The sequence below is a fragment of the Antechinus flavipes genome, chromosome 1 (genome assembly GCF_016432865.1).
Source record: "Antechinus flavipes isolate AdamAnt ecotype Samford, QLD, Australia chromosome 1, AdamAnt_v2, whole genome shotgun sequence".
NCBI classification, from domain to species: Eukaryota; Metazoa; Chordata; class Mammalia; order Dasyuromorphia; family Dasyuridae; genus Antechinus; species Antechinus flavipes.
Window position 1 is genome coordinate 49,053,574 of NC_067398.1, and position 15,545 is coordinate 49,069,118.

The 15,545-nt window shown below is 45.7% G+C and overlaps 2 protein-coding genes across 3 annotated transcripts in view; one reads left to right on the forward strand and one right to left on the reverse strand.

Moving 5' to 3' along the window:
• The window catches only part of TATDN2 (TatD DNase domain containing 2), a 54,270-nt gene that overhangs the window by 26,984 nt on the left and 11,741 nt on the right, over positions 1-15,545 (forward strand). The window lies entirely within an intron of this gene.
• GHRL (ghrelin and obestatin prepropeptide) lies at positions 1,234-14,918 on the reverse strand. Of its 2 annotated transcripts, none has more exons than XM_051982183.1 (6): positions 14,470-14,918; positions 11,567-11,640; positions 9,795-9,933; positions 9,495-9,593; positions 4,346-4,454; positions 1,234-1,424 (listed from the first exon to the last, which is right to left on the reverse strand). In XM_051982183.1, exons 3-6 carry the CDS (start codon positions 9,900-9,902, stop codon positions 1,405-1,407), a joined length of 336 nt encoding a protein of 111 aa, XP_051838143.1. In that variant the 5' UTR covers positions 9,903-9,933; positions 11,567-11,640; positions 14,470-14,918; the 3' UTR covers positions 1,234-1,404. The 2 variants fall into 2 exon arrangements, with proteins under 2 accessions (XP_051838143.1, XP_051838135.1); XM_051982175.1 differs by lacking the exon at positions 14,470-14,918 and adding an exon at positions 13,816-14,040.

Genomic DNA, 15,545 nt, shown 5'->3' on the forward strand with positions numbered 1-15,545 from the left:
GTCATGGCCTGTTCCCTCCCTTCCCTGTTCCCACTTCCAAACTATTACCATCTGTGATATTGAGGTGTAAATGTAGAAACCTTCAAGATACCAGTTTCTTTGTTTTTGAACAGCAGTGAGGTCCTTAAGTTACAGAGTCAAATAAGCAACATCCTGTGAATAGGCAGGGTGTGTTTTGGACGATTGGAAGATGGTCTAACTTATATAGTATTTAAAGTGTATGTAGCATTTACTGAGTGTTTGAAGTTTGGTGGAGTGTTAGTGTTTAAAGGCTAAGGAAGTTCTCACAATCCTGGGGAAGTAGATCAACTATTATCCCTTTTTTTAAAAATGGGAGGAGGGGCTCAGATTCCTTCCATTGCAAAGAATGGAAACTCCTTCATAACAGATCTGTAATTTATAATCTTGAGGGTTGAGTGGGGTATTACAGTATGTATCAGATAAAGGACTTCAATCTAAGTCTTCTTGACTTTGACTGCCTCTATTATGTTACCATCCCCATTTAACAAAACTAAGTGAGGATAGTAGAGATGAAATAATTTGGGCAGGAACTCACCACTAGTAAGTGTATGAGCTGGAATTCAAACCCAGTTTTCCCTTGACTCCAAGTTCAGTGCCTTTTGCAATAAATCATTTTAGGACAGAGAGCTGGGAGGGCACTGGCAATTCCCTTAAAATCTAATCACATATGTGACCTACTTAGGCCACTGAGATTAGGGGCATAACTAATGGCTATTGAACAACAAAGCTCACTGGCCATCAAGTTCAATATTAGAAAAGCTTCAATATGGACTGTGATTTGCTGCCAGAAGATAGAGAGGGAATAGAAAAGTACAAGGAGCTAGGGTAGGTCAATTCTTTTTTCATTTGACTTCCATATAATTTCAGAGAAATTTATAGTCATCCCTTGTGGTCTGGTAAGCTGTGACATCAAAAAGACTTTCTCAGCTGCGGCTTGTGAATAGTCTGGTGAATAATCTAGAAACAAACCTGTGCACTCTGGAGAGTTCTAATATTTAAAAAGAATCCCACTCAAAGGGGATCCCATGTGAAAATACTCCCCACCTTTTGAATTGTTAGCCTCCGGTTAGGGTTTAAAAAAATTTGGATTTTATCTAGTTTGCACTGAATAAGCACTCCTCCCTCACAATGGAATATGTCTTCCTGATGCTATTGACCCAATGCTTAGATTCTTTCCCAAAAATGTACTTGTCTATGGTGAAATAAGTTCCCTTTTTTAGGTCTTGGACTACAATGGGAATTTTATTTCTCTCCCCAGCATATAGTTAATACACAGATAGAGGAAGTTGTCAGGGAAGCAAATATGAATGCAAAACTAGGAATGATGCATGTTGGTTAGAAAAATGTGTGGGCTCATCTTTCTCTCTCTCTCTCTCTCCCATGTCAGTTTTCTCCTGTATTTCCTGAAAAAGAAAGAGAAAGTAGGTCAGATCAAATAAAAATCCCCATGTGTAATTCAGCTTGCTGATGCAATTACAAAACAAACCAAAACAGCAGTTTCCTCTCTGTATAATAGCTATCATTTATAGAGTGTTGTAAGGTTGGGAAAGTACCTTACACATGATCTCTTTTGATCGGCATAACAACCCTTGAGAAAATACTACTATTGCTCCCTATTTACATATGAGGAAATGAAGTTGAGAAGAGCTTAAGCCATTTGCCCAGGCTTACACAACTAAGTGTTTGAGGTGGGATATGAACCAGGTATTCCTCTTCCCAAATTCCACATTCTTCTTATTTTACCAACTGGCTGTCAGATTAGAGAATGTTAATAAAGAGTGCTTTATGGCTGGTGAAGTGCTTTATGAATGATTTTATTTTATCTTTATAACAGTCTTTCCTACTGATGAGGAAACTGAGATGCCTCACAGATTATATTTGTTCAGGATTACAGTGTTTTAGGCCAAATTTGAACTTGGATCTTTTACTTCAACTCCAGTCTTTTCTCCATTTCACCATCTGACTGCCCAAGCAAGCACCTCAGTTTTATCTAGTTGAGAAGTGTAGGGACTAATCAAAATCACCCCTAACATTCACATAGTCCAAAGTGCTTTCACAGCTATCATCAGGACGCTTAGCAAAACTGTGAGCTTTTAATCACTGGACACATTGAAGTGGGGAAGAAGGTTGGATGGCTAGTATTGGATGGAATGACTTGGAAGGAATTCTTGCACTTGTGAATCTCCAGAGTCATCTTGGTCATTAGGACTCAGGAATAATAAAATCAGAGATCCAACAAAAAGTCCCAAAATTGGACAGGAAGAGGAAAAGCTAAATGAGTTATCCAAATGACTTTGAATTATAGCTTTATAAATGCTAATTATTGTTACATGAGTATTTGTATAATAAGTTTAAGCTATTTTTTAGAAAAAGAACTGGATATGCCATTTTATTGGTAATGGAACTCCAGAATACAGAAATTCTTATCATTCAGCTCTGCAATTTCTAGTCAGCTGCCTAGAGCCTAGGAGTGAGTTTTGGTGACCTATTCCCCTTAGTATGTATGAGAATTGAGCTCTATACCCTGGTCTTCCTGACTCTGAGGCTTTCTACTTACTTTTCCACCCTATCTCTTGAGAAGCTAGTCCCATCAATTCTTATTATCATTATTAAATATCCCAAAAATGAGCCCAATCTGATGTAAGGTTAAATTAGAGACTTTGATAGTGAGAACTGAGAGGCTAAACTTAAATTTTATCTGTTTCCTCATCAGTAAAAGGGGAATAATAATCACATGCTCTCTTCCTTATTTCACTGCGATGTTGTAAGGATAAAGTGATATATAATGGAAGGCAAAGTACAAAAGCACATCAGAAAAAATTGTTAAGAGACAGATGAGGGTGATGGAGCTGGACTGAGGCTACTCTTGGGAAAAAGTGCCCTCTGCTGGTATTGGATATAGCGTCAAACCCATCTCCCCCTACTCCCTCTTAGCTCCTCAAAACGGGATGAGGAAGGTAATTTTATTCTTAGGGCACAGCAAGGCAGGAACTGCCCAACTCAGAATTTTTCACCACTAGTCACATAGATATTTAAGGGGTATTTTCTCTAAAAGTTCCCTATTAAATAATGGCCTAGACATCCTTTATCTTTAAGAAACTTGAGGTATTTCAGACCACACCTGGCCAGGGTGCTGAAAAGATGATGCCAGACCTACTTCACAGTTTTGGTGAGAGCCACCCTGGCCCAAACTGTTCTTAAAACGAGAACCCCACCAGAGGAAGCTTATGCTAGCATTTATATAGAACTTTAAGGTTTGCAAAAAAAAAAAAGTGTTTCACACATGTAATCTTATTTGATCCTTTTTTTTTTTTTTAATTTGATCTTTAACCTTGACCACCTTGAATGAGAGGTGGTCTTCTCTACAACCCCCCTGTCTCACCAGACAATGGGAAATGCAGGCACAAGGTCAGATTCCTGGCGAGTATTTGGGCAATTGCATAGACTTGTGGCTTCCTTCTTTCCCACCCAGCCTTATCACATATTATTTTCTTCCTTGCATTCTACTCTAGCTACACTGAACAACTTTGTACCCCAAAAACCTTGGGCATCCTCCTATTCCCTTTATTTATTCACATTGTTTTCTGGTCCGAGTACCCTCTCAGCCCCAATTTGCCCAACAAAGCTCTCCTTTAAAACTCAACCAACTCATATGCCATTTCCTTTAGGAAATTTTCTCTAATTTCCCTTGATAAGTGAGGATTTCCCCCTGCAGACTTTGTACTTCTCTAATACATGTTAGGTATTGGTTGTGCCAAAGTTTTCTGTGTAATGAGTGTTGAAGGCTCTCAGAGAATATCTCTGTGTTCTTAAGTGGACTGGTGATCTGTTCCATTTCACCATCATGAACTTCTAGAAGAGGGCTCCTTATTGGTGGGAACAGCTTCCCCCCTTCTCCTTATATGTTTGTTTTATCCCCCACAATTGGCCTAAAAGCTTATTGAGGGAAAGAGAAAGACTGAAACCTTCTATTGTGCCCTGAGGCTTACACAGTGTTCTGTATTCTGTAGAAACTTAATACTTGAATGTTTAAATGAATGACCAAGGGCTTCAATTAACTTTCCTCCTTCCTCATCTGTGGGAGTTGAATTAGAAAATCTCTTAAGTTTCTCTCCAGCTCTAAATTTTGTGATCAAGTGAGATCATTACTTTCCTCCTTCCCCACCTGTTGAATTAGAAAATCTCTTAAGTTTCTCTCCAGCTCTAAATTTTGTGATCAAGTGAGATCATATGTATAAAATGTTTTGCAAACCTGAAAGCCTAAATAAATGCTAGTTGTTGACCTTATTTTGTTGTTATTGCTTTCCTATATTTAAGAAATTACCTTGGTTCTCTTCCAAAAGGATCTCCTGTAGTACCTTTTCCAGGGCATGACCATACTGACGATACTGAGCCTCTGCCACTTTAATTCCAATGTCAAAGGGAGCGTTGAACTATAGAAAGGAGCCCCCCCCCCCAAAAAAAAAAATAGGATTAGAGATAAATAGGACTTTCCTTGTTGCATGCTTCTTTTAGGAAGATTTCAGCAGAGAAATACTCTTCAAAGTCAGATTCTTTCTAAGAGCATGGACATTGGAGAGGGGAATATAGACTAGGGACACAGAAATCACTAACACTAGTATTGAAGCAGAAAAATGTTAGACTAGTTAAGTGTCTAGGACTCAGACACCTGAACTATTCTTCCTTCTTCCCTTCCATCCTAGGAGTCTAAGGCTTATCCCCCCTCAGACTTGTTTTCAGGATCAAGAAGTTAGCTAATAATGGCTTAAGCTGTCCACTCTTAAAGCACCCCCTACCCGTCCAACCAAGGCTATTCAAATTGTCTAAGCAGATTCTGGAAGATAAAGAAATCTTCAAATCAAAGGAATAAAAAATGGTGGAATTTCAGTCACTTTGACTATAGGTAGGAAATATATTTTTAAGCTGGGTGTTTTGCTTAGTGCTTTTGAAATCTCACTGAAATTTAATAATCAAGTCTTGGGGTGTGAGGTGTGAAATCTTTGACACCTTTTCTTAACTCTTTTCTCTCTTTGCTTATCTTTTTTTTTCACTCACCCTCCCTTTTTTTCTTTTATTCTTACCCAGATTGCTTCTAATGTAGCAGGATTTCTTGGCCCCTTGGTTTCCTTCTAAGCCAATGAAGATCCTGAGAGCTTGGTCTAGACTCCAAAATACTGAACAGACAATCTGGCTTTTTGTTACTGGTGACACAAATCAAGTCATTGAATTTGTGACTCAGTTTTTCTATTTCTAAAATGGAAAAAAATTAGTGCCCAATCCTTGCCAACGATGTCAGGAGATGAATTGGAGCTTAAAAGCGTCCAGTGTAGCCTTTTCTTTAAAAAGGAGGGGGAAAAATCTAGTTGTAGCTTTGTCATAGAATTATAGACTTAGTTTCAGAGCTGTTCTGATCAAGATCTCCTAAATCAAATATGGGATAGGGTGGGGGTAGAAATACCTTATACTGAATGCCTAAAGAATAGGGTCTTGTTCACCAGGTCTACACCAGATGCATAATACTCCATTGATTTGCTATCTCTTGGACATTCCTCAATGTCTAATGCCTTGATTAGTGAGCTGGTGTGCCATGTAGGAGCTGGTTTGATCCCTGGAGGTCCACATCTCCTGTCTAAACTCCCTACTGCCTTCAATTCCAATTTCTTGATTTTTGGAGAAGATTGATCCACATCAGTGCCATCCCACCATTATCACAGGACTTTGGAAGTTAGAAGTCCAAACAAAATGGCCTTTCTCGAGATTGGCAAATTTGTACTTTTTGATTCTCTCATTCTGAGGATTTAAAGTTGCAAAAATTACCTTTCTCTGCTGAATTCTTTTGAACTTTTGTACTTAACTCAATCCTATCCTAACTAATCTCTTCCCTCCTTTTCCATTGTACTTTCTACCCCCACATGCACATCATGAAAAAACTTCCCTTCAATCCTTAATGTCTCCATCTAGCTTTCATAGAAACCAGGGTGTTCATGGCTACCACACCATGCTGCTTGGCTCTTATTTCATGTCTCCCAAAGAGCAGTTGACTACTCCTTTCTCTCCATTGCTCCTTCCAGATTCTCAATACAGATTTCTTCCTATGAGCTTTACTTCATCTGTTTAGAGTATCCCATTCAGATTCTCTTTGCTGTGACTTACTTAAAACTAGAGTATTCTTCTTCTCAAGTTCAGTATATGCATCATTTACCTCAACCCTATCTTCTTACCCAAGGGATCCTATATACATGTTGGAGGTTCCTCAAAAATATTGGTCTCTGAGTTAATCAACTATCTCAGTTCCTGTTATCTACAGCTTTATTTTTAGCCATCCATAAAAATGGCCACTATTGATCTCTCTACCATCTCACGTTGGGCCACCTCTATTTTCAAATTGTGAAGTTTTACTCTCTGATCATAATCTCTTGTCCTTCAGTCTCCTGCCGAGTTACTTCTAAATCTGTGATGGATCATTTCTGCATTCTCTAGCCTATCACCAAATCCATCTCTCTTATATGGCCCTATTTTTCCCTTCTATGTGATTAACCCCATTATTTGTAGTTAACCAACTATACTTTTGATTCTTTTGCTTTTCCTTTGCTTTTAACAAGTGATGTGTGATTTGATCATCTCTTACCGTGTTTGCCTTCTCTGCTCAATCTCCTAAAAAGCTAACAGCTGGAGGAATAAAATCACATCACTGTGCTGACTGGGCCTACTGTAAATTAATTTTATTTCATCTCAATGGAACCCTTATTGTTGCATGGCAAAATGTGCATTCTCCTTTGTTTCTGTATACCATTCTCTACTCTGTGAAGTGTTCAAACCTTTTTTCAAAGCCCTACTGACTCCCAATATTCTCCCTGATTCGTGCACTTCCTACTTGAATGAGAAAATAAAAGCAAGTTTCCTCATGTCCCCTACTCCACTCATCAAAACTCCTCTATAATTACATCCATCCTCTCATCCTTTGCTCTTTTTTTCTGAGGAAGAATTGGTCCTTTTCTTTGTTACAGCCAACTGCCTGTTGATTCTTGCCTCCAAATACATTCCAGTCCCTGGCATTCTGAAAAATCTTCATTTGACTCTGCCCTCCATCTAACACAATCATCTCATCTCTCCTCACTCTTCCAAACTATGTGAAGAAGTTTTTTCTTTTTCTTTTTTTTTTTTTTTTTGGGAAAGAATTTCTAATGGAAACAAATAGCTCACTGGCTACTTCTGTTTCCTCACTACCCACTAATTTCTCCAACCCTCATAATCTAACTTTCCATCCTGTCATTTCTTAATTTTCTCTCCTAGATCTGTTCACCACCAAAATGTAGCAGCCTGTTCTCAATCCTCCTCCTCATTGCTTACTCTGTAGCTTTTTATCCCACTGACCATCCATTCCTACGGGATCCTCCCTCAGCTTTTGTGACATTCCTCTCTCCTGCTTTGCCTTCTCCTTGTCTGGCTGCTGCAGCTCAGCTGCCTTTGCTCAATCATCCTAGCAGCTCCTTCAGTCTTTTCTATCTCCTCTCTCCTTTGATGAGCTCATCTCCCATAGCTTCAAGGAGCATCTCTATAGAGATGACTCCCAAATCTGTGTGTCTAACCTTAATATTTCTCCTAGAGAGTTAACTCCTGCTGGATTCATCTACCTGGATGTCCCCTAGGATCTCAAACTCAGTATATATAAAGTTGAATTTACTATCTTCCCTAAACCTGTCCCTCCATCCAAACTTCCCTATTTTGCCCAGGTATACGGCCTTGGAATTGTTCCCTCTCATTCTCTGTAGCCTATCAGGTACCAAACCTTAACTCTCCATCTCTTAACATCTGTAACCTCTGCACTTCATTTAGGCTCTCATTGCCTTCTTCCTAAACAACTGTACCAGCCTCATAATTGGCATCCCACTTTCCGGCTTCTCCCCTGATTAAACCATCCTTTCTTCATGGCCATGAAAAGAATCTTCCTTAGTTAAAGGATCTGGTCATGTCATCCCCTCCTTAAAAAACTGCAGGGGCTTCTCATTGTCTTTGGGATAAAATACCAACTCCTAAACTTGGCATTTATAATAATGTCCTTCGAATACTATTGCCATCTACTTTGCCACACTCATTTCAAACTACTCTTCTCAAATTCTGTGTCCCAGTCAACTGGACAATTGTTTCCTGAACCCCTGCCCATACGTACATAAATGGCCTCTTGGCCAGACTATACCCATTCTCCATTTATATCTCCTGGACTCTTCGCTTTCTTAAAGTCTCATCCTTCCCAGATCTCTCCACTTGTTAGTTTTCTGTCTCCATAGTTTCCCTGTACCATGCTTATATGTGTAGATAGATCTCCTCTACCTCCAAACTCTATCCTCCAGTGGCATGTAAATGCTTTGAAGGCAGGAGCTAAGTAAATTTTTTGGGAGTATTATCAGTGACTAGCACAGTGCCTTGTACATAGCAGGCCTTTAATTAATATTCCCTGACTTGAACTAATAGCTTTTAGAGCTAGCTGGTCTCTGTGGAGTAACTGCTCAGCGTTCTGTGATTGTTGGTATAGCTGGGAGCAGAACACAGATCCGAATTGTGACAAACTTTCTGTCCTTGAGTAGGAGTGAAGCATTGGACAGTGTGCTTTCCAGGACCTAATTATTCAGATCAAATCATTTCATTTGTTCCATCTCCAATTGGCTTATCAAAAGCAATTGAATGAAAAGGAAGTATCCGGAGATTGGGATTCTAGCCCCACTCTGCCACTGACTCTGTGATCCTGGCCCTTCCTAGCTCTGGGCAGCAATTTATGGATTAGTTGACCTTTGAGACCTGCAACTCTGCCATTTTGTGTGTAGGTTAATGGATGTTAATGTTAATGGAGAATATGTTAATGGATGATGACTAACCATCCTCAAATGGAAAGAAAAATGCAATGAGTCCATCTGGCATTTAGTCGGAGTCCCTGGAAAGAGGCCTGATCAATAGCATTGTGTTATAGTGGAGCAAGAGAAGGAACGCCGAGCTAGGAACTTGGAGATGTGGCTTCTAGGTCTGGTTCTCTTGCTAAGTCAGTGGGTGATTGATTATAGCTTGTAGCCCGGTGGCAGGGACTCACATTATTGAAAAAAAAAATTACTATGCTAGAAATCTGCTGGTGCCCTCTGTAAAATAGCCCTTTCTTACTTGTGTGTTGTGTGTGTTTGTGGGTGGGGGTTAATGTTCGTTTGAAAGTCCCAAGAGCTAGAAGAGACCTTTGAGAATCACCTGGTTCATCCTACACATGGGGAACCCAAGGGGAAGAGCCAGGACTAGGAACCAGGTCTCTTGATTTCCAGTTGAACTTTGCAGTGAACGCTACCTCTTGAACCTAGCAATGCCTGGCCCTCCAAATGAGGTCCCTGAGAGCAGGGACGGGGTCCCGTAAGTACCTCGCTCACAGTGCCTGGATTCCTAACCCGTTCCTCCTTCCCCTGCGTCCTCTGACCATCATCAGATCAAGCACCAACCTGGATTTCCAAACCCTTCTCCACTCCTCCGGGCTGGCTGAAAGGGTCTTCCATGTCTCGGGGCTGAAGTTTGGCAGACGGCTTTTTGGATTCCTTCCGCTGTGGGAAAGACACACAATGTTCCTTCAGGGAAGGAGCCCCTCTGATTCTCTCCCTTGGGTTCCTTGGTGGGTGGAGCGGGGTGAGGGGTTTGGGAGGGATTTGAGAGGAAGCGGCTCAGAGAGGTTCGATGCCTTGAGAATATTCACACAGTCACAAGAGCAGAGCCGAGACAACAGCCCTTTATGGGTGAATACTGGCCTGGGTCTTGGGGTGCTCAGGGCTCAGGAAACTGGAGCCCGCCCAGGCCACATCAATCCAGAGCACACTGAGGAGGAGCAGGCTGCCGATGGCCACCTTGGGAAGCATCTTCTCGGAGGGGACAGGAAGCAGCCAGGGCCTGAAGAGAGAAAGGCAGCAAGACGGCATCTCCTTCCCACTGGCCAAGAGACCCCTGGGCCAGCCGTTCTCAGACTTCACCCACTCACGACCCCTTTTTGCCTGAGAAATGTTCACATGGTCCCGGGTGTATAGGTATATGTAAAATCCACATTTCCTGATAATAAATCCTAATTCTGTGATCCCCACATTCAGTTATAAGACCCTACATTGGGTCAGAAGCTGCAGCTTAAGCTTTGCCCTGTATGACTGCTCAGTGGGCAGCCAGCCTGGCCCCAGGACCCCCTACTCTCAGCCCCTCTTCTCTCCTTTGCCCCCACCTTCTGTGCTTACGGGCCAGTTTCTTTTATTTCTGCCTGATTTCTTTTAACTGGATAACCTATGTCCCTAGAGAGATTTGCACAGTGATAGAGTTAAAGCTGGAAGGGACTTCAGAGGTGTTCCATCAAGTCTGGGGTTCTCTCATTTTTCTTCCCTTCTCCCTGACTCCATTGTACAAATGCAGAAACTGAGGCCCTGGAAAGTTAAGTAAATGGCCTAAATCAATCTGCCAAAATATTCTTAGCAAGGCTGTTAGGCTGGCAGCCTCAGAGGGGAGGTTGAACCCAGATCATGGCTCTCTCGTGCTCAGGCACCATGGTAGGACTGGCACTGAAACTAGAGAATTTTTTTCCTAGTTCTACACAACAATTTCTCCAATCTTATAGCTTCATCTTCCAATCTTTAATAAACAACAGCAAAAATGATAGATAACATTTATGTAGCCCTTACAGTATGCCGGGTATTATCCCATCTAGTGAACCTGAAGGGTAGGTATTATAATCCTGGCGTTACAGAGCTAGGACCTGAGGTCACATTCGAACTCAGACCTTCCTCGGCTGTGGCTCCGCAGTGGCCTCTTGCCAAGGTGGTGTGAGCCCCCACTGGGGAGTGGGAGGATGTTTCTGGAGCCCTTTAAGGGTCACAAAACACTTTGCATGAGTAAGCTAACGAGTAGGGATGGTTCCCTTTTTGTGGACCCGTATCCTCGGCGCCCAGCCCAGCACCTGAAACACGATGGGGCGTGATAAATGCTTGTTGGTTAATTTAAACAAAGGAAGGGGGTGGGGGGGAAGTTTTTATGGCTTGAGAAGACAAGGCTAAGTCCTGTGAGATGATCGGTATGGAGGTCAATGGCCTCATAACCAGAGAAAGAGCGTTTGGGCCCGATAGGATTCAGAACTAACTTAATGTCAGGGGACCCAGAACTCCCCCCGACAGAGCCCACTTTAACTCAGGCTGGGCAGCCCAGGGCCAAACTCTTTCCTTCCGTCCTTTCCTTCCCTCCCGGGGGAGAGTGGCCCAGGATGTAAGGGAGGGGGCTCTGCTCTGCCCTGCTAAAGAGAAGCCGGGTAGCTCACACCCTGGGCAGGCCGGGGGGGTCTGGTGTCCAGGCAGGGAAAGGAGTCACGGGGCACTTTCCTTCCCAGAGGGAGGGTTACCCTGGGACCTCTAGGCCCGAGACCGGGCTGGTAAGGGGATGGGCAACAGCGACAAAGCCCAGAAGTGCTCTTTGATGTCCCCCTCCTCCTCCACCCCATCTTTGCCCCTAGTGCCGGGATTCCTAGTGATGGCTCTGCATCGTGTCCACCCACCAGTCTGTTTTATAGATCAGGAAATTCCCGGGGCAGGAAAGCAGCTTGGCCAAGGTCCGTGCCGTGAATTAAACCTGCAAAGAAATAAGCACAGGTAAACTGGTCAAGAAATCCTAGAATGGCTTTCTCACCTGCGGGATCCTGCCGAGGACTGGCCCCCTTCTATTCTGGGCTCTTATATAGCGGGACTAGAGTTTGTTCTAAGCCAACGCCCCGACTCGGCCCTGAGACGGGCGCTCTGCAGAGATGTTTCCTGCACCCTGGAGACTGCCCGTGCTCACGCCGTCATGGAAATCAGTAAGGGAGGCCAGGGGGTCTGGAGGAGGACTGGGCGGTGCGGGGGAGGCGTCCATTCCAGCTGTCACCAGAAAGCAGAAGGGGGGGGCGGACGTGCCATCCGTCCCTGGGAACCAGGACACCTGGACCCACTCCCATCTGGGCCCCCAACTTGCTTTATGGACTTTGGATCAGTCCCTCTTCTCCTCTGCAATCTAGTTGCTCCATCAGTTAATCCATCACCGCCTCCGTTAAGCACCTACTGTGTGCCATGTCCAGTGCTGAGAACACAGTCTAGTCTCAGGGAGCCACTTCTATCTAGTCTCAGGGAGCTACTTCTAACGCAGGGAACCTCGGCACAGGCAAAATGCAGACGGGGTGAATAGAAAGGAGCCTCAAAGGGAAAGCGCCGGCTCTGAGGAGGCCCAGGAGGCGTTGGGGGTGTCTGGAAGGGAGCCGGGAAGGCAGAGGGGAGAACAGGAGGGAGAACCAGGAAGAGATGGAGGGGGCTGGGGCTGAGGCCGTTGTGCCTGGATCGGAGCTGGATGGGTGTCCTGGAGACTAGGGGCGAGAAGGAAGGAGACCCAAGTATGGAAGATTGGGAAGGCTGTAAAAGGAAAAAGGCTTTTGTGTTTGGTGCCGGAGGCCGCGGAGCCACTGGCATTTACTGAGCAGGAGGGGCTGGGCTCAGACACCCTGGGCAGCTGAGCGGAGGGTGGATGGGGAGGCGAGGGGGATGGAGAACGGCCGGCCAGTCCAAGCAGGGCCCGGGACCTGGGCAGCCGAGGGGACTCTGAGTGTCCAGGGGAAGAACCTGTGCATCCGGACAACCCTCCCCTCCCCCCGCCCTGTCAAGTTTTTAACCTTCTTGGGTGGTATAATTTCCATTTTTAGTGCCAAGAAGTTACAGTGACAAAATAACAGTAACTAGTTTTTATATCGTGCTTTATAAATGGCACCTCATTATGTTCTCACAGCAACTCAGGGAGGGAGGTGCCCTTATCATCATCCTCAGGAGCCCCTTTTGGACCAAACAGCTGTCGGGGGTCTGAGGCTGGACTTGAACTCAGGTCTTTGCTTATGCTGCCAAATGACGCTGTTTGAAAAGTGCTACGGGGGCCAGCCAGGGGGCGCAGTGGGTAGAGCCCCGGCCCTGAAGTCAGGAGGCCCTGAGTTCAAATGTGACCTCAGACATTTAACATTTCCAGGCTGTGTGACCCTGCGCAAGTCACTTAACCCCAATTGTCTCAGCAAAAAAAAAAAAGCGGGGGAGTGGGGGGGCTATGGAAAGGCTCCAAGGCCGCCTGTTTCTGTAGAAAGCAGTCCTGGTGCCCCTTTGGTGCACGAGGCAGGATTGTCACAATCTTTTTTCTGCCGTTGTCAGGGGAAGGGGCGTGGCCTGGACTTGGAGGAGCTGGGTTCAGATGCTGCTTCCGCTCTTTGCTTTGTTGGCTAACCCCTTGGAGCATCTGACAGATTAATTTGATAGCGGGGCGGGTGGGGGTGGGGGAGGAGGCGGCCGCCGTGACGCCACGCGCCAGGCTGAACGTACACACGTCAGGTTGGGCGTGACTTCAGAGGACTTGTCAGGCGCCATTTATGGAGCCCTCGTTTTGTGGGTAACCGAGAGGAACTAGCTGGCTCAAGGTGGAAGTGGCGGGATTTGAATTCAAGTCTTCGGACTATCCAGTGCCTCAGGAAATAAAGGGCGAAAGCTGCAAAGGTTTCATAGGCTGAGGCTTTCAAGCCCCTCCTCTGGGACTAACAACGTCACCTTTCCTAATTATAGACTCGGGAAAGTGGGACCCTAAATAAGTATCCCCCGCCCCTCCCCGCCATGGCAGGACAGCTCCCACCTCGGGCTGTTTGTCCGTGTTTCAGAAGCACAGAATTTCGGAGCTGGAGCGGGATACATCTCTCCAACTGGACGAGAACCTTATCCCACCCTACCCTACCAGCAAGTGGCCGCTCACTCTTAGCTTGGAGACCTCCGGGGACGGGGAGCTCACTCCTTCTCAGGGCAGCCCATTCCTCTTTGGGGTGCTGAGGAAGTGTTTCATGGCCTCGGGTCTCCACTTGTCTCTGCGGGCTTCCCTTTTATAATGCGCTCTACAAACGCCACCTGTCCCATGGCCTCTCCCCAGTGCTCACTGACTAGCTGTTGTCATTGCTCCCCTCCCCCCCCCCCCCCCCATGAACCAGCCGCTTCCGGTTCTCTCCCTACCGGACCCATTTCCCCCGGTTCCCCCGTCCCGGTCCGCCTTCTCTCTTTCCGTGGTCTCAGTGACTCTTAAGGCTCCGGTGCTCTCTTTTAGGAAGGTGATTTGTGAGTCTCTGTGTATCTGACAGTTGTAACATCTTTACTGGAATTTCAGTTTGCACTTAGGGCTGAGGGACATCCCCACGTGGACGTCCCATAAATAGCTAGAACTCAGCATGTCCAAACCAGAACTATTAGTTTTTCCCCCGGACTCCGCTCCTCCTTCTGCTTTTCTTTTTTTTTTGGTTACCACATCCCCTCCCCTCTCTGCCAGACCCCGTCCCCAAATCAAAGATTTATAATCAGAATTCTCCCCTTTCCTTCGTTTCTTATACACAACCAGTCATCGAGTTCTGTAATTTTTTACCTTCTGGTAATAATAATAAAAACCCTCCATTTTGGGGGCCTATTCTCTCCTGGGGCGGATGGCTCAGCACCCCTGTCCTGCCCCCTCCTGGGATCTTCCATGCTTGCCGAGAAGTGGCTTCTGGGGCCCCATGTCTGTGACGTCAGAGGTAGAAAACCAATCAGCATCGGGATCCTCCAACCCTCAGCCGCCTTCTTCCCTTGTGGCTCCTTGGCGTTCTTCACATCTTCGGCAGGGGTGGGAGGAGGGCTCATGAAGGGCCCCAGGACCAACCAGAACACGTTTTCTAGAGCACTTGCCCGCCCGGGCTCAGGGCCTGGTGACCTTGGCTCTGCGCCAGCCTCCCCTTGCCCATCTCCAGGCCTTCTCCACCGCGCAGGACCATCCGGAGTCAAGTGACCGCTCTCCACCGAGCTGACCCCAGGCCGGCTGCGAGCCTCTCGCTTCCCGGGTGAGCCTTCCAGGGCAGCGGGCAGGGGGCAGTCCGGGAGCCGTTCCCTTTTTTGTTTCAGGCTGTTACTCCATGTTTTCTCTCCGAGTCCTGGGGCGGTAAGGGGACTGTGACCTCCTTGGTCCTGAACCTGACATTTCTCTTGGGGCCGTAAAGCTTAGAGTTAGCAATTCACTTAGCCCCGACCTTACCCACACCTGAGCGGGACAGGGAGCTGTGGGACCTTGGTGTCCATTGCTGACAAGGACCACAACAGAGGTCCTGTGACTAACTCAGATGGGAGCCTGCCAGAGGGCGGAGAGGTGGGTTCCGCGCTGCCTCCGACCCTGGGTCTGAGAGCAGAGACGGGTCACAACCCCTCTGAGTCTCAGCTCACTCCCCCATAAAACAAGAACGCTCGCGCTCACCGCACAGGGACCATTGTGAGAACCAAGAGATGGTTTATGAAAATGCTTTGCCAAAGGGTCTATGCCAATATCGGGCATTTTTACGATTCCCACTCTTGGTGACGGAGACCTAAGAAAAGACTTCAGCTGAACCTTTATTACCTTCCCCTTTCACCCTGTTGCTCCTGGGTATCATTGGCCCAGAGACAGCCCATGTAGGAAGTCAAGATGGCCCAAAC

Coding starts and splice junctions, on each gene's coding strand:
- GHRL (XM_051982183.1), bottom strand. CDS start 9,902: ATGCTTCCCAAGGTGGCCATCGGCAGCCTGCTCCTCCTCAGTGTGCTC. Junction 9,594..9,794: donor CTGAGCACCCCAAGACCCAG/GCCAGTATTCAC, acceptor TCTTTCCCACAG/CGGAAGGAATCCAAAAAGCC. Junction 1,425..4,345: donor CCTTTTGGAAGAGAACCAAG/GTAATTTCTTAA, acceptor TTTCTTTTTCAG/GAAATACAGGAGAAAACTGA.